At 40.2% G+C, this 23,235-nt stretch overlaps 1 protein-coding gene across 2 annotated transcripts in view; it reads left to right on the top strand.

Annotated features, from left to right (window-relative positions):
* The window catches only part of DNAH17 (dynein axonemal heavy chain 17), a 954,442-nt gene that overhangs the window by 538,890 nt on the left and 392,317 nt on the right, over nt 1–23,235 (top strand). For both annotated transcript variants that reach the window (XM_033960179.1, XM_033960181.1), the window contains one exon: nt 2,313–2,595. In XM_033960179.1, the coding sequence (XP_033816070.1) occupies nt 2,313–2,595 (283 nt within the window). The remainder of the gene's footprint in view (nt 1–2,312; nt 2,596–23,235) is intronic.

The raw sequence follows: 23,235 nt of genomic DNA, 5'->3' as shown, positions 1-23,235 counted from the left end.
GCATATGCAGATGATATATTATTATATTTAAGAGAACCAGAAGACACCATTCCACATCTACTTAATTTAATAGAAAAGTTTGGAAAGTTTTCTGGATATAAAATCAATTGGGAAAAATCTGAAGTTCTTCCAATTAATATCCATTGCACCAAAGGACTATTTGATTCATATTCATTTAAATGGAAAGAGGAAGGACTAAAATATTTAGGTATTCTTATAAAAAATACAATTGATGACACAGTAAAAGAGAATGAAAAACTTTTATTAAAAAAAATAACAGAAATGTGCGAGCAATGGAATCCTTTACATCTTTCTTGGTGGGGAAGAGTCCAAACAGTTAAAATGATGATTTTACCTGTGGTTTGTTATCAAATGAGTATGATTCCAATATTTTTTCAGGGGTCATTTTATAAAAAATTAAACAATATTCTAACAAAATTTGTTTGGTTTGGGAAAAGACCAAGAATCGCTTTAGCATCATTACAAAAAACAATTAAGGAAGGAGGGGTAAATTTTCCAAATTTCTATAGGTACCATCAAGCCTATATTTTAAGACAGGGAATGTATTGGATCCTCCCAGATCTCATGGAAAATGTACCCGACTGGTTATATTTAGAATGGCGCCTCATGTTTCCTTTACATCCAGAACATTTTATCAGTATAACAATGCCTAGGAGATATAAGGACAACAGAATTCTAATAGATACATGGAAAACACTAAGATTTATAAGCAATTTAACACCAGATCCTTTGACTAAATCTTTAAATCAATCTATTTGGGTAAACTCCAGGATCAAAATTGGTGGATTTAAAATAGTATGGAAACAATGGATAAAAGCAGGTATACGAACTTTAAAAGATGTAATAGTAAATGGATCACTGCTTAGTTTTTCACAATTGCAACAAAAATTTGGATTAGATAAAACACAATATTTTAAATGGATGCAATTGAAGCAGGCCATTCAGGAAGGGTTCCCTGAATGGAAGAATCTTAACACTCAATATAGTTTACCAATCCTTTGTTTTCAAGCGGATTTTCTAGGACACCAAGCCGCAAAATGGTATAAGAAAATAAACGAATTTTTAAACAAAAAAAAGAGATCAGGACTTAGGGATATTTGGAGTATTGAGATAGGACAGATAATTTCTCCATCTCAATGGCAAAAATTTTGGTCCTGGAGAATACATAATACAAGATCAGCATCTATGAGTCAAACATGGTTGTTTTTATTACATAGAGTTTTATGGACCCCTACGAGATTACAAAAATTAGATAGTAGTAGATCTAATAGATGCTGGCATTGTAAGATAGAAGTGGGGACATTAGACCATTTACTATTCTTTTGTCCCTGCATTAATTCCTTTTGGAAATTAATTTGGCCCCAAATTAATAATTTATTAGAAAATCATGTTGGACTATCATATGATACAATATTATTTGGAACAGCAATGAGAACACAAAGTCCGATTTCTGCTGATAATAATAAACTTTTATTAATTTTAACAGGGGTAGCCATACAGCAAATTACTCAGAATTGGAAGGATTACACTAAATTGAATTACACTTTCTGGTGGAATTCAATTTGTCATATATATAAAATGGAAAAAGTATTGGCATTACAACAAGGTTATATTAACAAATTTAATAAAATATGGAGACCATTGACAATTTATTCCACTGATCAGATATAATAACACATGTATAGAACATATAGAAGGGGTAGGGAGGGAAAACTATTGTAATATTAATATGATATAAATTCTGAAAAAGGGTTTATTTAATTCACATTGTAAGAAAATTTAATGATAATTTCAAGTGTTTTTTATATATAATTGAATGTATTACATGTATTTCACTTGATGTAAGAATTTAAAAAAAAAGAATAAAAAATATTTATACAAAAAAAAAAAGAAGTCATTCCAACGTCAATTCCGACGTCACTGCCTGGCTGGCCCGGAACGTCCTCTCCGAAGTCTGAATTGACGTCGGAAAGATTTCTTGTCAGCAGGGGAGGTAGGATTGTAGCGGCGGGGCCGGGGGAAAGGAAAGGCAGGAGGACTTTGGGTGCTGTACACCCCCCCCAAGCCGTGCACCCGGGGCGGACCTCCCCCCCCTTGGTATGCCACTGAATTAGGGTGCCTTGCTGTTTATAGAATCAGGCCCTTATTGTGTGAGAACAGAATTGCCTTAGATTTTGCATCATTGTTTTAGATGGGTTTTGAAGGTTTTATACATTTATGGTTCCCTGTGGATTTATAAAGGCATACATGAAAGTCTCCTATTCTATTCTGTTTCCCTCATTATTTTTTAGTGTGGTTAGCAGCTGGATTGAGAGCCGTAAAGTTCAATCTGAAAGAGCTAATTTGATGATCTTGTTTGACAAGTATCTTCCTACCTGCCTGGATAAACTGAGGTTTGCATTCAAAAAGATCACCCCTGTCGCTGAAGTGACTATAGTGCAAACCATTTTATGTCTCCTGGAATGTCTTTTGAATCCAGAAAGTGCCCCACCAGATTCTTCAAAGGAACTTTATGAGCTCTACTTTGTCTTTGCTTGCCTTTGGGCATTTGGAGGAGCCATGTTCCAAGATCAGGTAAGATCATTTCTGAAAGGTTTCCCCATTTATTTGCTCTTTCCAGATACAATTTGATAGTTGTACAGCTTTTTCTACTGGGTTTCTAAACATATTGAGGCAATTCAGGGGACATTTTAGCTGGCTAACTCGCTAGCTTGAAAGAAAGTTTTCAAAACTGACTCAGAAGTGGGCATTTCAGGAGGTGAGCTTGGGTTGGATCAGGGGAATAAACTGTGGGGTCCATATTAAGGCGTAGAATTATGCTAAATACCTGCGGCAGATAAAGTAACAGCATTGAAAGTAGAGATAGATGACCCTATACTCCCTTTTCACATTCTGAAAATGTTTAGTACAATAAACTGAGTTCAATAATTTATCTCCAAACTTCTAGGTTCATTCGTATCATGTTTTAAAATCCACTTTTCTTATATCTGAAGTGTTCTCAATGGATCTTGATGAATATCTCTAAGATATGGCTGTGCACGAACTTAGGAGATATCTCTTTTTTTTTTAATTCTTTATTCATTTTATATTTTACATCAAGTGCACAGAAAGTAACAACATATTAACTTAGTACATCACTTGAAATGCCACATTTTCTCCCCAAATAAGATTTAACCCCTTCCCACCCACCATTCTAATATCATTTAATACATACAATATAATAAAATCATTCCTTCCCTTCATAACCAATAATGAAAATCGAAAACCCACCCCCCTCCCCATTCTTTCATTTATGATAATCAGGGAAAAATGATATCTATTCATTACAATAATTTATTAATGGCCCACACACATCTTGAAACTTATTAAAATATTAAATAAAAAAAAGAAAACTGGTCTTAGGGATATTTGGAGTATTGAGATTGGACAGACAATTTCTGCATCTCAATGGCCACGATTTTGGTCTTGGAGATTAAAGTCTACAAGGTCAGCATCTATGAGTCAAACGTGGTTATTTTTGTTACATCGAGTTTTTTAGACCCCTACACGTTTACAAAAGTTAGATAACACTAGATCCAATAGATGCTGGCATTGTAGATTAGAAGTTAGGACGTTAGATCATTTAATTTTTTTCTGTCCCTGTGTAATTGCTTTTTTTAATTTTTTTTAATCTTTATTCATTTTTGAATCTTACAACAAGTGAATTAAACATAATAAAACAATTTTCACATTTCACTTGTATTTACAATCAAATATTCTTATATGATAAATTAAATACCCCCTTTTTATCCATATTCCTATTCCATATGATATACATTCCCCACCCCAACCCCACATATATTCTACCCATGTGCTAAAATGTCTGATCATTACAATAATTAGTCAATGGCCCCCATATTTTTTTAAAATTATGAATATTCCCTTGTAACGCTATCACCAATTTTGAATTGCTTTTTGGAAACTAATTTGGCCCCAAATTAATAAATTATTAGAAAATCATGTTGGACTCTCTTATGACACTATATTATTTGGTACAGCAATGAGAGTTCAGAATCCGATTTCTGCAAATAATAAGTTATTATTAATATTGACGGGGGTCGCCATGCAACAAATTACTCAAAATTGGAAAGATTATACTAAGCTAAATTATACCTTCTGGTGGAATTCAGTTTGCCACATATTGTGGTATGCGAGACAAGCCTGCTAAGTTTGGGCCTAGTACAAACCCCATGCCTAGAGCAGGTAATCCCTATGCTGTTCAAAATAAAGAACATTTTGACTTCTTGCCTGACTTTCCCACTAAATCCAGCAGAGGGAGCTTAGGGGTTGAATTCCAAACTTCCCCTCCCCCTCACCTTCCCAAGGTTGATGACCGGAAATGCTTTGCACCTGGGAAGGTTGGGCGGGGCTGTAAGTTGCTTAACCTCAGAGCTGGGCAGTTGGAAAGGCAGAGGGAGAACTGGAGAGGAGGAGAAAGGTCACAGGAACAGCACTGGCAGTCTAGCTCAGGACTGAGAGCTCTGCAGGATCTTCAAGGCCCTGAATGCATGGAGATTACTGAAGCTGATACTGGCCTGACTCCTGACATCTCTGCAATTCCACAAGCCATGGACCGGAACCGTGCTCAGAGGTACCGCTGGAAACACAACCCATGGAAATATGTTACTCCATGCCAAGTAAGGAATCTACCTTTTGAAGATTTCCATTGCTAAGGAGTTTGCTGAACTGTTTTTTTTTTTTCTTTTTGGGTTAAGCTGTGCTTTGTTCTCCCTTTCAAGTTGATGCAGGGAAGCACAGACCCTTGTGACTGAATGAACCTAAGTACATTTGTTGGTTATGCTTGTTCCTGTTTTGGAGGAAATAATCTTTTTTTTTCTGCCAGTGTGGTGGGGGATTTAGCCCCACGTTTTTTGAGGTGGGATTGAGGGCTCATTTGTGTAGCAAATATTTCAACACGTGGAGCACACCACCTGGCCAGCATTTCCATTTGCTGCAGGAGCACAGTGCTGTGTCACTGAACTCTAGACCAGTTTCTATGAAAAGGAAAAGACTGTTTATTTTGATTAGTTTTATTTTTGGTAAGAACTTTAAAGCTGAGACTCATGAATACAGAGTCCTTCTCACTTTACCTGTGAGTTTGAACTTTAAACCAGATAATGTTGAAATTGTGTTTTTGAAGACTGCATGATTTTTGTTTGGAATCCTGATGAAAAGTTTGTTTTTGTTTCTTGTTTACTGCTATGCAGCAGAATAAAGTCCATTTCTGATTTGCAAGAAAACTTACCTGACTTTTGGCAAAATCCTTACTCTAAACCTAGTGTCTTTTTCTTTCCTTGTGGAGCCTTCCGCGGCTCACAAGGATACAAATCTTGCTCCCGCAGTCCGGGACCCATTGCCCTGAGAGTGCGGGTGACAAACTATAAGATGGAAAAGTTGATTGCATTACAACAAGGAAATTTTCATAACTTTAAAAAAATATTGGGACCATTGATTTCTTATTCTAGTGATCAGACATCTTAAGCACATGAATAGTTTATACTTGGATAGGGATGGGATATATGTATAATATTGTCAATTAAGTATTGATCATTGGGGGGGTATTTATTCTTATTCTATAAGATTATATGATTGTAATTTCAAGTGTTTTGTAAAAATTGATTTAATATGTGTATTGATGTACGAGATAAAAATGAATAAAGATTTATAAAAAAATAAAGAAAAAAATAAAATATCCTTTTTGAACAGCTAATGCTCTCTCCATTTTATACATGTGACATACTGAACTTCACCAAAAACTATAATTCAGTCTTTTCCAATCTTACCAATTATATGTTATTTGTTGAATGGCAACTCCTGTCAGAATCAGTAAAAGTTTATTAATTTTGGAAGATATTTGGTTCTTAGCTCTCATAGACATGCCAAATAAAACTGTGTCATACGATAATGCCACATGATTCTCTAGCAAACAATTTATTTGGCCCCAAATCGATTTCCAAAAAGCCAAAATAAATGGATAATAGAACAATAAATGATCTAAAGCAATGTTCTTCAACCTTTTTACACCCGTGGACCGGCAGAAAAAAAAGAATTATTTTGTGGACCGGAAAACTACTAGGACTAAAATTTAAAAACCCCGTTTCCGCCCCATCTCCGCGAGCTCGGTCCCCACAAATCATCTGATCCCATCCACACAAGCCTCAGTTATGATTTTATATTGAATGTATTTTATTAAAGTATAAAAAGAAACAATATTCTGTACAATTGTCATTTTATAAATACAAATAATTCAGAGCAAGGATCAACAAAACCCCTGTCTCCCCTCCCCTTCACATATATCCCCTCTACTATCAAGAAAACTGAACAAGCCAAATTATTACAGAATGCTACACAGAAATATCATGCTAACAGAATACTGCAGTCACACATGACAGGAATAGTTTTAGGGGAGTGCAACTAGGGCAACTGCCCCCTGGTCAGAGAGCGCCCTAAGCCAGCTGGAAGCTAAAGAAGCACTTCCTGGGTTTTGCAGTCCCCAGTTATGTCTAACACCAGCTCTAGCAGGATATATATTTAAAATCTGATATATTCTAATCACAAAATAGAAATAAAATTATTTTTTTCTACCTTTTGTCGTCTCTGGTTTCTACTTTCAATCTTCTTTTCACTCTCTTCCTTCCAGCGTCTTCCCTCTCTGTCTCTTCAATCCAGCATCTGCCCCTTCCATCCACTGTCTGTCCTCTCCCCCTTCCATATGGTATCTGTCTTCTTTCTATGCCCCTCTCCCCTTTCCATCCAGCTTGTACCCCTCTCTCCTTTTTACATGATTCATTCCAGCTTCATTGCTCTCTTCATTTTTATCTCTCCTACACCAGATCTATCATCGTTGTCCCTCTGCTTATTTTTCTGCTGACCCCTTCCTATCATCAATCTCTCTACTTTCTCATGCCTGTGTCTCTCCTCCTCTAATCTCTCTGCCAGCTGTTTCCTTCCTTTTTTTCCTTCTCCCTTCCCTCCTCCTCCTGTCCAGCAGTAACTCTCTTCCCTTCCTCCCCTCCCAGCAGCATCTCTCCTTTTCCCTCTCCAGTAGCAGCTGTCCCTTTTTTCCTTTGCCCAGCAGCTACCCAGACTCCTTTCCCTCCTCCCCTCCCAGCAGCATTTCTCCTTCTCCTTCCCTCCAGGTCCAGTAGCAGCTGTCCCTTTTTTCCCTTGCCCAGCAGCTTCCCAGATTCATTTCCCTCCTCCCCTCCCAGCAGAATCACTCCTTCTCCCTCTCCAGTAGCCGCTGTCCCATTTTTTCCATGCCCAGCAGCTTCCCAGATTCCTTTCTCTCCTCCCCTCCCAGAAGCATCTCTCCTTCTCCCTCTCCAGTAGCAGCTGTCCCTTTTTTTCCTTGCCCAGCAGCTTCCCAGATTCCTTTCCCTCCTCCCCTCCCAGCAGCATCTCTCCTTCTCCCTCTCCAGTAGCAGCTGTCCTTCTTTTTTCCTTGCCCAGCAGCTTCCCAGATTTCTTTCCCTCCTCCCCTCCCAGAAGCATCTCTCCTTCTCCTTCTCCCTCTCCAGTAGCAGCTGTCCCTTTTTTTCCTTGCCCAGCAGCTTCCCAGATTCCTTTCCCTCCTCCCCTCCCAGAAGCATCTCTTCTTCTCCTCCCTCTCCAGTAGCAGCCCTTTTTTTCCCTTGCCCAGCAGCTTCTGATAGTGGCTTTCTCCCCTCCCAGCAGCTCTTCTTACTTCCCAGCACAGCGATTCAGGAAGGCAGCCTCAGGTCCTTTGTTGGGTCGTGCCGCCTCTGAGGAAAGAGGAAGTTGCATCATCAGAGGCAGCCGCGACTCAGCAAAAGCCCCGAGGCTGCCTTCGTGAATCGCTGCGCTGGGAAGTAAAGGAGAACTGCAGAGAGGGGAGAAAGCCACTGTCGGAGGCTCCCCAAGATCTCTCCGGCCCAGCGCAGACTAGATAGTTGCACGGGGACAGAAATCCCACCTGTCCCCACCCGTCCCCGTCAAAGTCCCACCCGTCCCCACCCATCCCCGTGAGGAATCCCTCCCGTCCCCGTGAGGAATCCCTCCCGTCCCCGTGAGGAATCCCTCCATCCCCACCCGTCCCCGCGAGGAATCTCCTCCGTCCCCGCCTGTCCCCGTGAGGAATCCCCTCCGTCCCCGCCCGTCCCTATAAACTTCAGAAATAGTTATTTCATTTAATTATGCTACTGAATTAAAGGCTCTGGTAGAAACCCATTTACAAATAAGCAAAAAGACTTTATTAATTTGGAAATATTAATTGGGAAGAATACATACTTTGTAAACAGGTTTCTACCAGAGCCTCTAATGTTTATAAATTTTTATCAACACAACTAATATACTACTTTATCCTGGAGCAAAAAAAAAAAAAAGAAATAGAATTCTTTTCCTACCTTTGTTGCCTGGTTTCTGCTTTCCTCATGTTCTCATTCAATTCCTTCCATCCACTGTCTCTCTTCCCTCTGCGTCTTCCATTTGCTCTGTTACTGTGCCTCTCCCTTTCTCCCCCCTTCCAAATTGGTCTGGCACCTATCTTCTTCCCTCCGCTCCCCCCATAATCTGGCATCTCTGTCTTCTTCCCTGCCAGCGTCTTCTCCCCACTCTCTCTTCCCCATTTCCTTTCAGCATCCTTCTCCCCTCCATCTTCCCCATGTCCTGTCAGTGTCCTTCTCCCCCTCTGTCTTCCCCATATCCTTTCAGCATCCTTCTCCCCCCATCTTCCCCATGTCCTTTCAGCATCCTTCTCCCCCCGTCTTCCCCATGTCCTTTCAGCATCCTTCTCCCCCCCCCGTCTTCCCCATGTCCTTTCAGCGTCCTTCTCCCCCCCCCCATCTTCCCCATGGCCTTTCAGCGTCCTTCTCCCACCCCCCACCCCGCCTTCCCCATGGCCTTTCAGCGTCCTTCTCCACGCCTTTGTCTTCGCCAGTGCTTTCAGCGTCCTTCTCCCCCCTCAGTTTTACCCATTTCCCTTAAGCGTCTTTTCTTCTCCACTCCACCTTTCCTCCCTTTCTCCCTCCCTGCCCCTTATCTTTGTGGCGCTTCCCCACCCAACCGACAACAGAACAGGCCCGGTCGGACAAACCTCCCTGCTCTGTAGCCGCGGATCTAAATTACCTTCTTACAGCTGCTGTAAGAAACATAGAAACATAGAAAATGACGGCAGAAAAGGGCTATAGCCCACCAAGTCTGCCCATTCCAATTATCCGCCCCCCAGAGTTCACTCCCCTAGAGATCACACGTGAATATCCCATTTCCTCTTAAAATCCGTCACGCTGCTGGCCTCAATCACCTGCAGTGGGAGTCTATTCCAATGATCCACCACTCTTTCGGTGAAGAAGTGTTTCCTGGAGTCGCTCTGAAATTTCCCTCCCCTGATTTTCAGCGGATGCCCTTTGGTGATTGAGGGTCCCATGAGACAGAAGAGATCATCTTCCGACTCGATACGTCCTGTGATGTACTTATACGTTTCAATCATGTCTCCCCGTTCTCTTCTTTCCTCAGGTAATTTAGATTTGCGGCTACAAGGCAGGGAGGTTTGTCGGACCAGGGCTGTTGTCGGTCGGGGAAGTGCCACAAAAGTAAGGGGACCTGGCCGGCTGTGCTGCACCTGGGGCGGAACCGCCCCCTCCCTTGGTACGCCACTCGAGCCACGAGGCTACTCTTCTTCTCCTTTCCTGCCCTGCCTGCAGCATAGAGCCGAACGGAAGTCTTCCCGACGTCAGCGCTGACGTCGGAGGGAGGGAAGGAGGGCTTTGTTTAAGCCCTCCCTCCCCTCCGACGTTAGCGCTGATGTGGGAAGACTTCCGTTCGACTCTGTGCTGCAAGCAGAGCAGGTAGGGAGAAGAGCCGCGCGACTGAGTACATCCAGCCCCGCAGGAACCCCGCGACCCTCGGAGGCGTCCCCACGGGATCCCTGCGACCCTAGGGGGCGTCCCCACGGGATCCCCGTGACCCGAAGGGGGAATCTGCGGGATGCCCGTCGTCTCCTTTCCCGTTCAGCGTTCTAGCGCAGACTTCAGATGTTGATCTTGCTGGCCCTGCGCGGACCGGCAGGAAGTTGAAGTAAGTCAATCTTGCCGGCCCTGTGCGGACCGGCAAAAATTTCCTGCGGACCGGCGGTTGAAGAACTGTGATCTAAAGTCCCTGCTTCGAGATGACAATGCTAACATCTATTAGACTTAGAGGAATTTAATTTTTGTAAACGAACAGGGGTCCAGAATGCTCTATGCAACAGGAAGAACCACGTTTATCTCATAGATGCAGATATTGTACATTTCATCCTCCAAGCCCAAATTCATGGCCATTGAGATGCAGTAATTTGATGCTTAATCTCAGTGCTCCAAATATCTCTAAATCCAGTTTTTGGGTTTTTATTTATATATCCAGATATTAATTTGTACCACTGTGCGGCCTGATGCCCCAGGAAGTCTGCCTGAAAGCATAAGAATTGTAGACTAAATTGAATTTTTAAGATTTTTCCTTTCAGGGAACCCCGCCTGAATAGCCTGCTTTAGTTGCAACCACCTATAACTTTGTGATTTATCAAGATCGAATTTATGTTGCAACTGTGAAAAATCAAGCAGTTTAACATTAGATATAATATCATCTAACGTGCATATACCTGCTTTTATCCAATACTTCCAGACGATCTTAAACCCGCCTATTTGAATCTTGGAATTCAGCCATATACCGTATTTGCCGGCGTATAAGACGACTTTTCAGTACCTTAAAATCCTCCCCAAAGTCGGGGGTCGTCTTATACGCCGGGTACTGTTTAGAGAGCTGCACGGGGACGCCCCTAGGGTCGCGGGGATCCCGTGGGGACGCCCCCTAGGGTCGCGGGGATCCCATGGGGACGCCTCCGAGGGTCGCGGGGCTCCTGCGGGGCTGGATGCTCAGTCTTCTATCCAGAACGCGGCTCTTCCTTCTCCCTACCTTCTCTGCTTGCAGCACAGAGCCGAACGGAAGTCTTCCCGACGTCAGCGCTGACGTCGGAGGGGAGGGAGGGCTTAAACAAAGCCCTCCCTCCCTCCGACGTTAGCGCTGACGTCGGGAAGACTTCCGTTCGGCTCTGTGCTGCAAGCGGTTCGAGTGGCTACCAAGGGAGAGGGGCGGCCCGCCCCTTCCCGGTTGCAGCACAGCCGGCCAGGTTCCCTTACTTTTGTGGCACTTCCCCGACCGACCGATAACAGCCCGGGTCCGACAATCCTCCCTGCCCTGTAGCCGCGAATCTAAATTACCTTCTTACAGCAGCTGTAAGAAGGTAATTTAGATTCGCGGTTAAGGGCAGGGAGGTTTGTCGTACCGGGGCTGTTGTCGGTCGGTCGGGGAAGTGCCACAAAAGTAAGGGAACCTGGCCGGCTGTGCTGCACCCGGGGCGGTAGAGAAGGAGGGGGTGAGATGGACGCTGAAAGGCCATGGTGAAGGGCGGGGGGGGAAGGACTCTGAAAGCACTCTGAAAGCACTTGAAGACAGAGGAGGGAGAAGGAGGCTGAAAGCACATGGGGGAATACAAAGGGGTGGAGAAGGACGCTGAAAGGCCATGGGAAGGGCGGGGGCGGGGGGGGGGGAAGGACTCTGAAAGCACATGGGGAAGACAAAGGGGTGGAGAAGGACGCTGAAAGGCCATGGGAAGGGTGGGGGGGGGAGAAGGACACAAAGGAAATGAGGAAGAGAGAGTAGGGAGAAGATGCTGGCAGGGAAGAAGACAGATGCCAGACTATGGGGGGAGCAGAGAGAAGAAGATGGGTGCCAGACCAATTTGGAAGGGGGAAGAAAGGGAGAGGCACAGTAACAGAGCAAATGGAAGATGCAGAAGGAAGAGAGATAGTGGATGGAAGGAATTGAATGAGAACATGAGGAAAGCAGAAACCAGGCAACAAAGGTAGGAAAAGAATTCTATTGCTTTAGTGAATTAATTAAAATTGTTGAAATAAATTCTGATGTTCTTTTAAGTTTTATTTGTTGTGCAGAAGGTGTGCGGAAGAAGGGGTAGTCTTATACGGCGAGTATATAACAAACTCTATATTTTAACTGTAAAAGTTGGGGGGTCGTCTTATACGCTCAGTCGTCTTATACGCCGGCAAATACGGTAGTTTGATTTGTAGATTTTTGAATTGGAATAGGTGAAAGATTGTTGACATATTGTAGAGTTTTCCATGTATCAATTAATATTCTGTTTTCTTTATACACTCTAGGCATTTTTATATTAAGAACATGACCGAGCCTAAGAGGAAACAGGAGCTGCCATTATATAGGCACATAATATAGGCTTGATGATACCTATAAAAGTTGGGAAAATTTACACCCCCCCCCCTCTGCAATTGGCTTTTGTAAAGACACTAAGGCAATTCTAGCAATTTAACCAGCCAAATAAATTTTGTAAGAATACTATTTAATTTTTTATAGAAAGACCCCTGAAAAAAAACTGGAATCATACCCATTTGGTAACAAACCACAGGCAAAATCATCATCTTAATAGTTTGGACTCTCCCCCACCAAGACAGATGTAAAATATTCCATTGCTCACACAATTCTGTTACCTTTTTTAATAAAGATTTTTCTTTCACCTTCATTGTTTAACATAAGAACATAAGCAATGCCTCCACTGGGTCAGACCTGAGGTCCATCGCGCCCAGCAATCCGCTCACGCAGCGGCCCAACAGGTCCAGGACCTGTGCAGTAAACCTCTATCTATATCCCTCTATCCCCTTTTCCAGCAGGAAATTGTCCAATCCTTTCTTAAACCCCAGTACCGTACTCTGCCCTATAACGTCCTCTGGAAGCGCATTCAGGTATCCACCACACGTTGGGTAAAGAAGAACTTCCTAGCATTCGTTTTGAATCTGTCCCCTTTCAACTTTTCCGAATGCCCTCTTGTTTTCTTATTTTCTGAAAGTTTGAAAAATCTGTCCCTCTCTACTCTCTCTATGCCCTTCAAGATCCTGTAAGTCTCTATCGTATCCCCTCTAAGACTCCTCTTCTCCAGGGAAAAGAGACCCAGTTTCTCCAATCTCTCAGCGTATGAAAGGCTTTCCATCCCCTTAATCAGTCGTGTCGCTCTCCTCTGAACTCTCTCGAGTAACGCCATATCCTTAAGATACAGTGACCAATACTGGACGCAGTACTCAAGATGCGGACGCACCATTGCCCGGTACAGCGACAGGACAACTTCTTTCGTTCTGGTTGTAATACCCTTCTTGATTATACCTAGCATTCTATTTGCACTCTTAGCGGCCGCTGCGCACTGTGCCGTCAGCTTCATTGTCATGTCCACCATTACCCCCAAGTCCCTTTCTTGGGTACTCTCAGTCAATAACATCCCTCCCATCGTATAATTGTACCTCGGGTTTCTGCTTCCCACATGCAATACTTTACACTTCTCAACATTGAACTTCATCTGCCATCTCTCTGCCCATTCCCCTAGTTTGTCCAAGTCCCTTTGCAATTCTTTGCAGTCCTTTGTCCGAGCTCCACTAAATAGTTTGGTGTCGTCCGCAAATTTTATTATCTCACACTTCGTTCCTGTTTCTAGATCATTTATGAATATATTAAAAAGCAGTGGCCCGAGCACCAAGCCCTGCGGAACACCACTCATGACCTTCCTCCAGTCCAAGTAGTGGCCCTTCACCCCTACCCTCTGTTTCCTACCCTCTAACCAGTTTCTGATCCATCTATGCACATCTCCGTCCACCCCATGGTTCTTCAGTTTCCGGAGTAGACGTTCATAAGGCACCTTGTCAAAGGCTTTCTGGAAATCTAGGTATATGATGTCTATGGGGGTCTCCTCTGTCCATCTGTTTGTTAATTCCCTCGAAGAAGTGCAATAAGTTAGTCAGGCACGATCTCCCCCTACAGAAACCATGTTGGCTGGTTATCAAAAGTTCGTTTTTTTCAAAATGTTCATCGATATTTTCTTTTATCAGTGCTTCTGCCATTTTCCCCGGTCTGTAGTTTCCCGAGTCACCTCTTGATCCCTTTTTAAAGATAGGCGTAACATTGGCTATCTTCCAATCCTCCGGGATCACACCTGTTTTCAGAGATAGGTTGCAAATTTGCTGTAGTAGTTCCGCTATTTCCTCCTTTAGTTCCTTCAGAACCCTTGGATGGATTCCATCCGGACCCGGGGATTTGTCAGTTTTTAGTTTTTCTATCTGCCTGCGCACATCATCAAGGGTCACTTCCACGGATGTTAACTTTTGTGCTTGATTTCCATTGAAGAATTGCTCAGGTTCCGGTATGTTGGTTGTGTCTTCGTTTGTAAATACAGACGAAAAGAACATGTTAAGTCTTTCAGCGACCTCTTTCTCCTTCTTCACCACTCCCTTCCTGTCTCCGTTGTCCAGCGGTCCCACCTACTCCCTAGCCGGCTGTTTCCCTTTAACATATCTAAAGAACGGTTTGAAATTTCGTGCTTCCCTGGCTAGTCTCTCTTCATACTCTCTTTTGGCTCTTTCTTGTAGCGTGCTTTTTATCCATATACCTAAATACTTTATTCCTTCCTCTTTCCATAAAAAAGGAAATGAATCAAATAAACCTTTTGTGCAATGTACATTTAGAGGAAGAACTTCTGATTTACTCCAGTTTATTTTATAACCTGAAAATTTCCCAAATTTATCTATCAATTCAAGCAAATATGGAATAATTGTTCGAGGATTCCTCAAATGAAGCAGTATATCATCTGCATAAGCAGAGACCTTTTATTCCCGACCAGAATGTGGGATACCCTGTATCTCCTTCACTTGTAGAATAGCTAATAACAAGGGTTCTAATACTATATCAAAAAGTAAAGGAGATAAGGGACAACCTTGTCTAACCCCCTGCTGCAGACTAAAATGATCTGAGAAGTTATTATTAATATACAATCTAGCAGCAGGGGAGCTATACAATGTTTGAATCATTTATACAAATCAAGTTTCAAGTTTATTTGATTATTTGATTAAACGCCTATCAAAATACTAATCGTTGTACAATAATAATTAAAACATTGACAAAAGTACACAGAGACTAACATCTTAACATACTTTTTGGGGTTTGTTTTTTTTGTTAATCTATAAGGACACAATAGGAAAAGGGGGGGGAAGAACTACAATATTTATTAAGAAAAGATACTGCAAAGGGAAGAACAATGGGAGGGGAAATCAAGAGTTGCTGGACTTGAAACGAATAGTCAATAGTCCTGGACCTATACCAAACCAATCCATAGCTTGATACATGAAGGTCTATTCCACCCGATCAAAGGTTTCTCTGCATCTAAAGATACAGAGAAGACCAGATCTTTCATGGCTTTTGTTAAATACAACATATGAAAAGACAACCTGGTTTTATTGGAAGAATGTCTCTGAGCAACAAACCCCATATGATGCATACCAACTATATAAGGGAGAGCCTTGACCAAATGTAAAGCCATAAGTTTAGCCAAAATTTTTCCGTCTACATTAATTAAAGAAATAGGCCTTTAGTTAACAATTCTGCCATAGTACCTGAAATGCAACCTTTAATTAGTTGAGCCTGATATAAATTTAATAAATGAGGTAATAAGGTGATTTGGAATGATTTATAGAACTCTACGGTGAAACCATCACCACCTAGAGCAGTCCCTACTGTTTGTAATTCTTTTAATGATATAGGCTCTTCCAGACTTCCTTTTGTATGATCAGGAATTTTTGGACCCTTAATTAATTCTAAAAATTCTAAACCATCTTTTTCTCTATCTAAATAAGGCTCAGAAGAATAAAGGGCTTTATAGAAATTTAGAAATTGTTTTAAGATAGGACCAATTTGAGAATATGTATCTCCTTTTTCATCCTTAATTACACTTATCTTTGTCTTTCGTTTTTTTTACCTTAAGATAATTTGCCAATAATCTTCCCGCCTTATTTGAGCTTTCATAATACAAGGCCTGTTGTGAAATTAAATCATTCCTTACCAATTTAGAAGAAACCTTATTGTACTTACAGTTAGCTTTTAAAAGAGCTTGTAACGTAGATTGTTCCCATTTTTCAATCAATTTCGATTCTAATACCTTAATTTCTTGTTCCAAATTAGAAAACTGACTTTTTATTTGTTTCTTAATAAATTTTGAAAACGAATTAATTTGTCCCCTCATGGTTGCCTTAAAAGCATCCCATAAGATTTCCATAGAGATTTCCTCTGTGCTATTAATTTGAAAGTACTCATTAATTTTTAACTGAAATTCTTCACAGAATTTAGGATCCGCAAGCAGTATATTATCAAATCTCCAAATTGGTCTACTACTATCTTGATAAATAAATTTGAATTCAATCCACACTCCACCATGATCAGACAAAATAATTGGATCTATGGAGGCTTGTGTAGTCTGTTGTACTAGTTGATCCGAAATAAAAATATAATCTATTCTTGAAAAAGATTTGTGAACATGGGAGCAAAAAGAAAATTCCCTCTCATTAAAATGAAGTATTTGCCATATATCTTTCAAGTTACAAGATTGTACCAAATTTTCAAGTCCTAATGATTTCATAATTTTACTAGATTTTTTATCCATTAAAGGATCTATAACAGCATTAAAATCCCCCGCCACTACTAAATTAGAAGAAGCCAGTGGCAGTATTAATTGTTGTAGAGTCTTAAAAAAACTCAATTTGGTTCGAATTGGGGGCATATACATTAAACAGCGCCATAGTAGTATTGCCCATACTCATGTCTACATGTAACCATTTCCCTAAAGGATCAGAAGCCATCAATTTAAACATTGCAGTACATTTTTTATTTACTAGAATAGCTACTCCCGCCTTTTTACCTACAGCAGGGGCAAAAAAGCAATGCTTTACCCAATTATCCTCTAATTTTTTACATTCTACAGCAGACAAATGTGTCTCTTGGATATAACAAATATCCGCATTCTGTTGTTTTAAGTATAATAATGTTTTTTTCCTTTTAATCAGATGGTTGAGGCCATTAACGTTTAATGAAAAAATTTTAAAATCCATTATACTATTTAATCATAATACATACAGATATCCAAGAATTTATATTATATTTAATAATTAGTATATAATCATTTTCCCCAATCTTAAAACCTAGACTAAACCCCTCCCCCCTCCAAATTCCCTTCCTTCAAATCCCCAACCCACCCCCTCCCAACCCACCCAAATTAATAGTGAAAACTTGGAAACACACATGTAAAATCAGGTGACGAAAAACTCCGTTCAGGCTAAATCCATATACATCTTTAATTAATTATAATAAGCTATCCAATACTATAGTATAAATCACCTATTATATATAAATCATTTAATTTTAACCCCCTCTTTTTTGAACTTTACTACTGAAGTTACTTACTAATAAATCATATAAGCCCCTAAAAATCCAAATATATACTTATAATATAATATAGGCTTATTATATAAAATCTTTGCATACATTAAACTTACATCATATTATACCTACAAACCTTATTAAATTATATCCATTACTGAAAAATTCATAAAAATCAGATCATCCATAAAATTAATAGGATTCTTTTCTGCTATTCTTATATCAACAGTGCTAAATTAATACTACATAAAATATTTCTCAATCATTGAATTACCCACAATCCAGTATTTTCCCCAATAATCATTTATTTCGAAAAAACTACCCATCAATTATATTTCTCTTAGACTTAAATAACGAGATAAAAAATCTTCCTTATTCCACCATATGTCCATATACATAGACATATACATATAGATATCCATATATACATACATATATACCTACCCATACACAAATTTATATGCAATATTTTATTTATTCCATATCCATCATTACCCATGCTTGTTATTTTACCCCATAAATTTGAAATCCCATATACTGAGTTCTTTTACAATCTTATTTTTCACAAGATTTAATGTTAATTTATATTAAATAAAATTATAAGCTGCCAAATTAAATTTCTATATCACATAAATAACTATTCTTTCATTTTATTAACTATTAGAATAGTTAAAGAACCAAACAAGAACTTTTCCCATATTGTATGTTACTATATTAAAATACCAATCAAACTCCAATAGACTAATGCCAAAAATCAGAGTTTGATTTCAGAAATAGTTAATTATATTTACTTTAGAAACAAGAAGGATGCATTTCCCGTTAAAAACAAACAGATATATAAGAGAAGAGAACACAAGAAATTATTTATTCCTTCCTTCTAAATTATCCCCGCATCCTGACAAAGTGGTATAATCCAAAGGCCTAAATAAGGTCATTATCACAATATCGAAATCCAGCACTCCTTCCATCTTCTCTCTCCTCTTCAATGTCATCTCGTATTTCCCCTTGAACAGAAAGAACACTCCTTTGAGCATTTCAAACTCCTCTCAAAAGTTCTTAGATATATCTATTCTTAAGCATAGTCATCTTCTGACAATTACATCACCCACGTTACTCGACCATATCCAAGTTATTTTCAGAAATCCAGATCACTTTACTGTCCAGCCCTACTGCCTGCACTCATAGCCGCTTTTCCTCCAGGAGATCCTCTTTGCTTGCAGTCATGAAGGCAGTCTCAGAGAGGTTAAGGCAGGATGGGTGCACAGCTCTTCTGAACTTCTGTGTTGAGAGGCATTTGCATCATCCAATAGCTGTTATATCGGATTCGTGCTGTCCTGTGTAACACTTTGAACACCTCGATCCCCCAGCCTCTCTTTCTTGACTTGTGGACGCTGCACAGCATAACCAACGCGAACAAGCTTCTGCCCAACTTCAAGGCTCTTTCCACCAGATATATCCTACAGTTGGATCTATGGCCAGGACCCCACCCCAGTCTGCGAGTATATTGAAAGCTTTGCCAGTAAGGGTTTACACTCTGCACAATACATCAACTGAATAAATTCATTCAGGGCTTCATCTAACCACTGTTTACCAGCTGGGACGATCCCTGAAAGGCTGCATTTAATGGCCTGGAATGGCAGGCTCAAAAAGTCACTCCTGAGCATACGCAGTTCTTCCAGTGAAGCTACCCCATTGTCCCCAAACTCCACATAATAAAGGTCCAAATTCCCAATGACTAAGATGCCCATAACTTTCATTTGGTACCAAAGTCAATCATGGATGTATGGGGCAGCCACTATATCACCCACACCAATGGATAGCTGCTCCGAGGACTGGCTGTAGGACTCGTAGAACTGAGCGATTTGAAGCATTCGCGCTTATAAGCTGTTCCGCCACTAATTTCTGTCAAGTGGGATGATCAGAGATACTCAGAAAAACACACAGACAATATAAAGCATAAACAATAACACTTTAATATATATATAAGAATAAATTATCATCACCGTATCTCACGTAAACCCTCCCTTCACCATTCGGAATCCCTCAATGGATAGGCGAGTAGGACACAGGAGTCTGCCCCGTTAGACCTGACGTCTTGGATAGCCGGCTAGGATTCTGGATTCTAGGAGCAGAATTCCGTCCTTATAAGCTGCTGAGTTAAACAGCTGGTCCTGCAGTAACAGCGTCCTTTGATTCAGGCACACCCCAGGTCGGTCCCTTTGAAGTTGTTTGGGCAACATTCAGGTCAAAGAGGTCAAAATGTCAGATAAACAGACTTGTGGATTCATATCGGTAGCATGCTGAATTTCAGTTACCCCCCTGGCTAATTTCTTTGTTTGGATAACATTCAGGTCCCCTCTGGCGTTACTGTCCTTTTGAGGTTATTAATGAGGTGTTGCAGGGACTGGTAAACGGCTGGTCTTGCTCTGTTTTAATAACACCCAAGTCTGTCCTTACTGATGTTATTTGAGTGGTACGCAGGCAACTGAATTTAGTAAAGCATTTGATGTTGTCCAGGTAACACTAAGGTTCAGGAGTTCAGGTAAGCAGACTTGAGTAGACATATAATATTCTGAACAAAATTATTAGTAATATGCATGCTGGGGTATAACATTCCACTCCTGGATACTCAAGTTTGCTTCTCCAAATTTAGAAGTCCTCCGAATTAAGGGAGAGAGTGTCCGACAATTAAGAAAGGTTAAAAGATAGTTAAACAAATTTATAGAGTACAAAATGAAGAAACTCCTTTTATGCCATATCACTGCAGTGGTAGTTTCAATATGATTTACCACAGAATGCAAGTTATTATTTCAAAATTCAGTTGCTCACTGCAACACATTAACATTCTGTAAACATACTGAAAAGGGAGCTTGACTAGCAGGAATCACAAGTTCAACAGTACTATATACACATTGTTTCATTTCAAAATTTACACCATTTTCTATCTAAGGGTACAGAATGTGATGTGGTTTTTAAATCAATGCGATAAAGTTAATTCTTTGTGATATCATTAACGACATATAACATTAACTGATCATATCGTAGCGTTAGTTCATAATTATGTACAGTATTTGTCACCCATTCACCTTCCCTTCTAAATACATCTGCTACTCTGGAGTCAAAATATGCTTCTTTGCCAGTCAGTATTTCAGAAACAATAGTATCTATTCTACTTTTAAGCAAAGGTAAAATGGGAAAATTAATTTTCCCTTCATAATTTATTTCCTTATGTGCTAAACCTGGTGTTCTTGCATTCCCTAATATTTCTTGCTAATTAGGCCTTTCACTTGAAAGTATCACGTATTAGGAATTATGAAAATTAATAATCTTATTAATATTATATTTGTGCTCTTACTCATGGCATACAGTTAGGGTAGCTTCATATTCACCATCGATCACCGCAGTTATCTGGTATCCCGTTTTTCTTAGCATCTTTGGTTAGGGTCTGGCTATGCTCCGGTTTCAATAGGCTTGCTATGCCACTTACATGCCTTCACTCATGTAATTTTCAGGCACCACCTCCAGAGACCAGCCCTAATGTGAAGTGGCAGGATATGGGCTCACTTCTATTCCCCAGTTGGTGCCACATAACAGCCTCATGGCACGGCACTGTATGTCTGGTTGCGTCTTCATCTTCTCGGTCTGGTGAAATTTTCTCTTAACCCAGCATGTTAGCCAAATTATCAGAATGAGAGAGCAGAGCTGACCAATTTTATCACCAAAGGATGAAAGTCTATATGTAATAACATTTCCCAGTACGTGATTTTTCAAGGAAAATATTTCCTCATGATTGTTTATCTTCAATGCTTTAATTACATTAAACCCCCCTAGTGGTAAAAGAGAGTATAAGAGAAAAAGGAGAAAAACCACTTTATGTACAGAAGGTGATAACATGTGACACAATACTTGTGTGTAAGGTAGTATTTGTGTGAGATAAGAGAAACAACACTAATGCACTTAAAGGTATTCTGTAGGACATTCAGAAAATATACCTTTTTATGTTCTGGACATAATTATTATGTCATTTAAGAGAGACCATACACACGTACAGAATGTGATAACATTTGACACAATACTTGTGTGTAAGGTAGTCTTTGTGTGAGATAAGAGAAACAACACTAATGTACTTAAAGGTATTCTGTAGGACATTCAGAAAATATACCTTTCTATGTTCTGGACATAATTATTATGTCATTTAAGAGAGACCATACACACGTACAGAATGTGATAACAAAATAACTTATGTCAGAGATGTGCACTGCACTGTTTATACCTGGTAAGTTAAATAAAGAGAGACCATTTTTTTTTTTTTTTTTTATTTAGCAAATATCAAATACCAATGAACACCATTTTACCAGGTATAAAGCTTTCTAATTATTTCTCTTCAGATATCCTTTTATAATATAACCCCTAACTAAATTATCATTGGGCTGTATAGAAACATAGAAACATAGTAAGATGACGGCAGAAAAGGGCCAAGGCCCATCAAGTCTGCCCACTCCATAGACCCTTTGCCCTGACCCCCATAGGGATCCCACATGGGCGTCCCCTTTATTCCCAAAATCTGGCACGCTGATGGCCTCTATCACCTGTGAGCCATAGCATAAAATCATTGTGAGCATGGTTTTCATAAGATACTTTCTGGTATGTGGGGGAATCTTTTTTGGAAAGGGATATGGTACCATTTGGACTAATAGAAGGGGTGGAATAAACTCTGGAAATGGCCAATGTGCAATGTTGGGGTACCCCATAAGCTAGAACAGACAACACATAACAGAAACAGACAAACACAGAGCTCCGGCATGCTTTCTTCCATCAGTAATGATTCAGAGTTGAATTTAATCTGTAAATAAGCACACTATTAATCAAAAGAGTCACAAACAAATGTGGTATCCATTGGATTCCCACTATCAGGTCACAGTGCTGGACGTATTTTAAATGTGGCACAGTGAAATTGGTTCTCCTGACCATGTCTGGATACTAAGCTTCTAAAAGAAAGAGAGAGATAGAAACTTAAGTTAATTGCTCTATATAGTTTTACTGGTCTTCTTTTCTATTTTCTTCCATTTAAAAGCTCTGTCACACAATCATAAAAATTCAAGCAGGGACGCTTTAATCTATAAAATATACAAGAGAGGTTTACATGCATGTACAGTGGTTCACAATATTAATGTTTTAGGTAAAAGACACATTTGCAAAATTACTTGGAGTGCAACTTCCTTATACTATCTAACAAAACTTTATACATTATAAAGGTCACTTAGCAATATTTCTACAGTTTAGCTTTCTCTATCACCTCTCGGCATCCTTTTGCCCATTTTCTGCTTTAATCTTGTGATAGAAAGTGGGACTATGTAAGTATTTTTGTGGTAGTCTGGTATATGTATATTGCCTCCCTTGCCAAGTGAATGCAAATTGTTCTGGACATTGCTCCACTCTAGGGATAGTAAAAATGCAAGCTGTCATGTTAACCCTTTTTTGGATATCTGGCAAGGAATCCCATAGATTAATCCCATATTGGTAATTGTCCAATTTTAAAATTTGTAAATTTTTTTCTTCCTGCTTGTATAATTTTCCCCCCAATCCTGATATTTATATTCCTACACCCCAGCGTCCACTACAGCTTGTACCTGTTGCTCCCCAGGTTTCTACTAAATATTTATCTCTACCTGCGGACACTGTTCTAATTTGGTTCAAGCTAACTGAGGCTTGGTATTCACATCATTGATCCTCCCACCACTTCCACCCTTTTAAATCAGGATAAAGAGTGGAAGCAGTTTCCTCAGGAGGAGCAGTTGGCACTGGCACATCCTCACTCTTGCTTACTTGGGCTTGAGACATAGATTTATTTCCTAATCCTCTACTTTTGTACATTTTCCATAAAGTCCCGGTATCTTTCCCATC

The sequence above is a fragment of the Geotrypetes seraphini genome, chromosome 10, assembly GCF_902459505.1.
Source record: "Geotrypetes seraphini chromosome 10, aGeoSer1.1, whole genome shotgun sequence".
Lineage (NCBI taxonomy): Eukaryota > Metazoa > Chordata > Amphibia > Gymnophiona > Dermophiidae > Geotrypetes > Geotrypetes seraphini.
The sequence above is the reverse complement of the archived record's forward strand: the minus strand, read 5'-3'. Positions and strand labels throughout refer to the sequence as shown.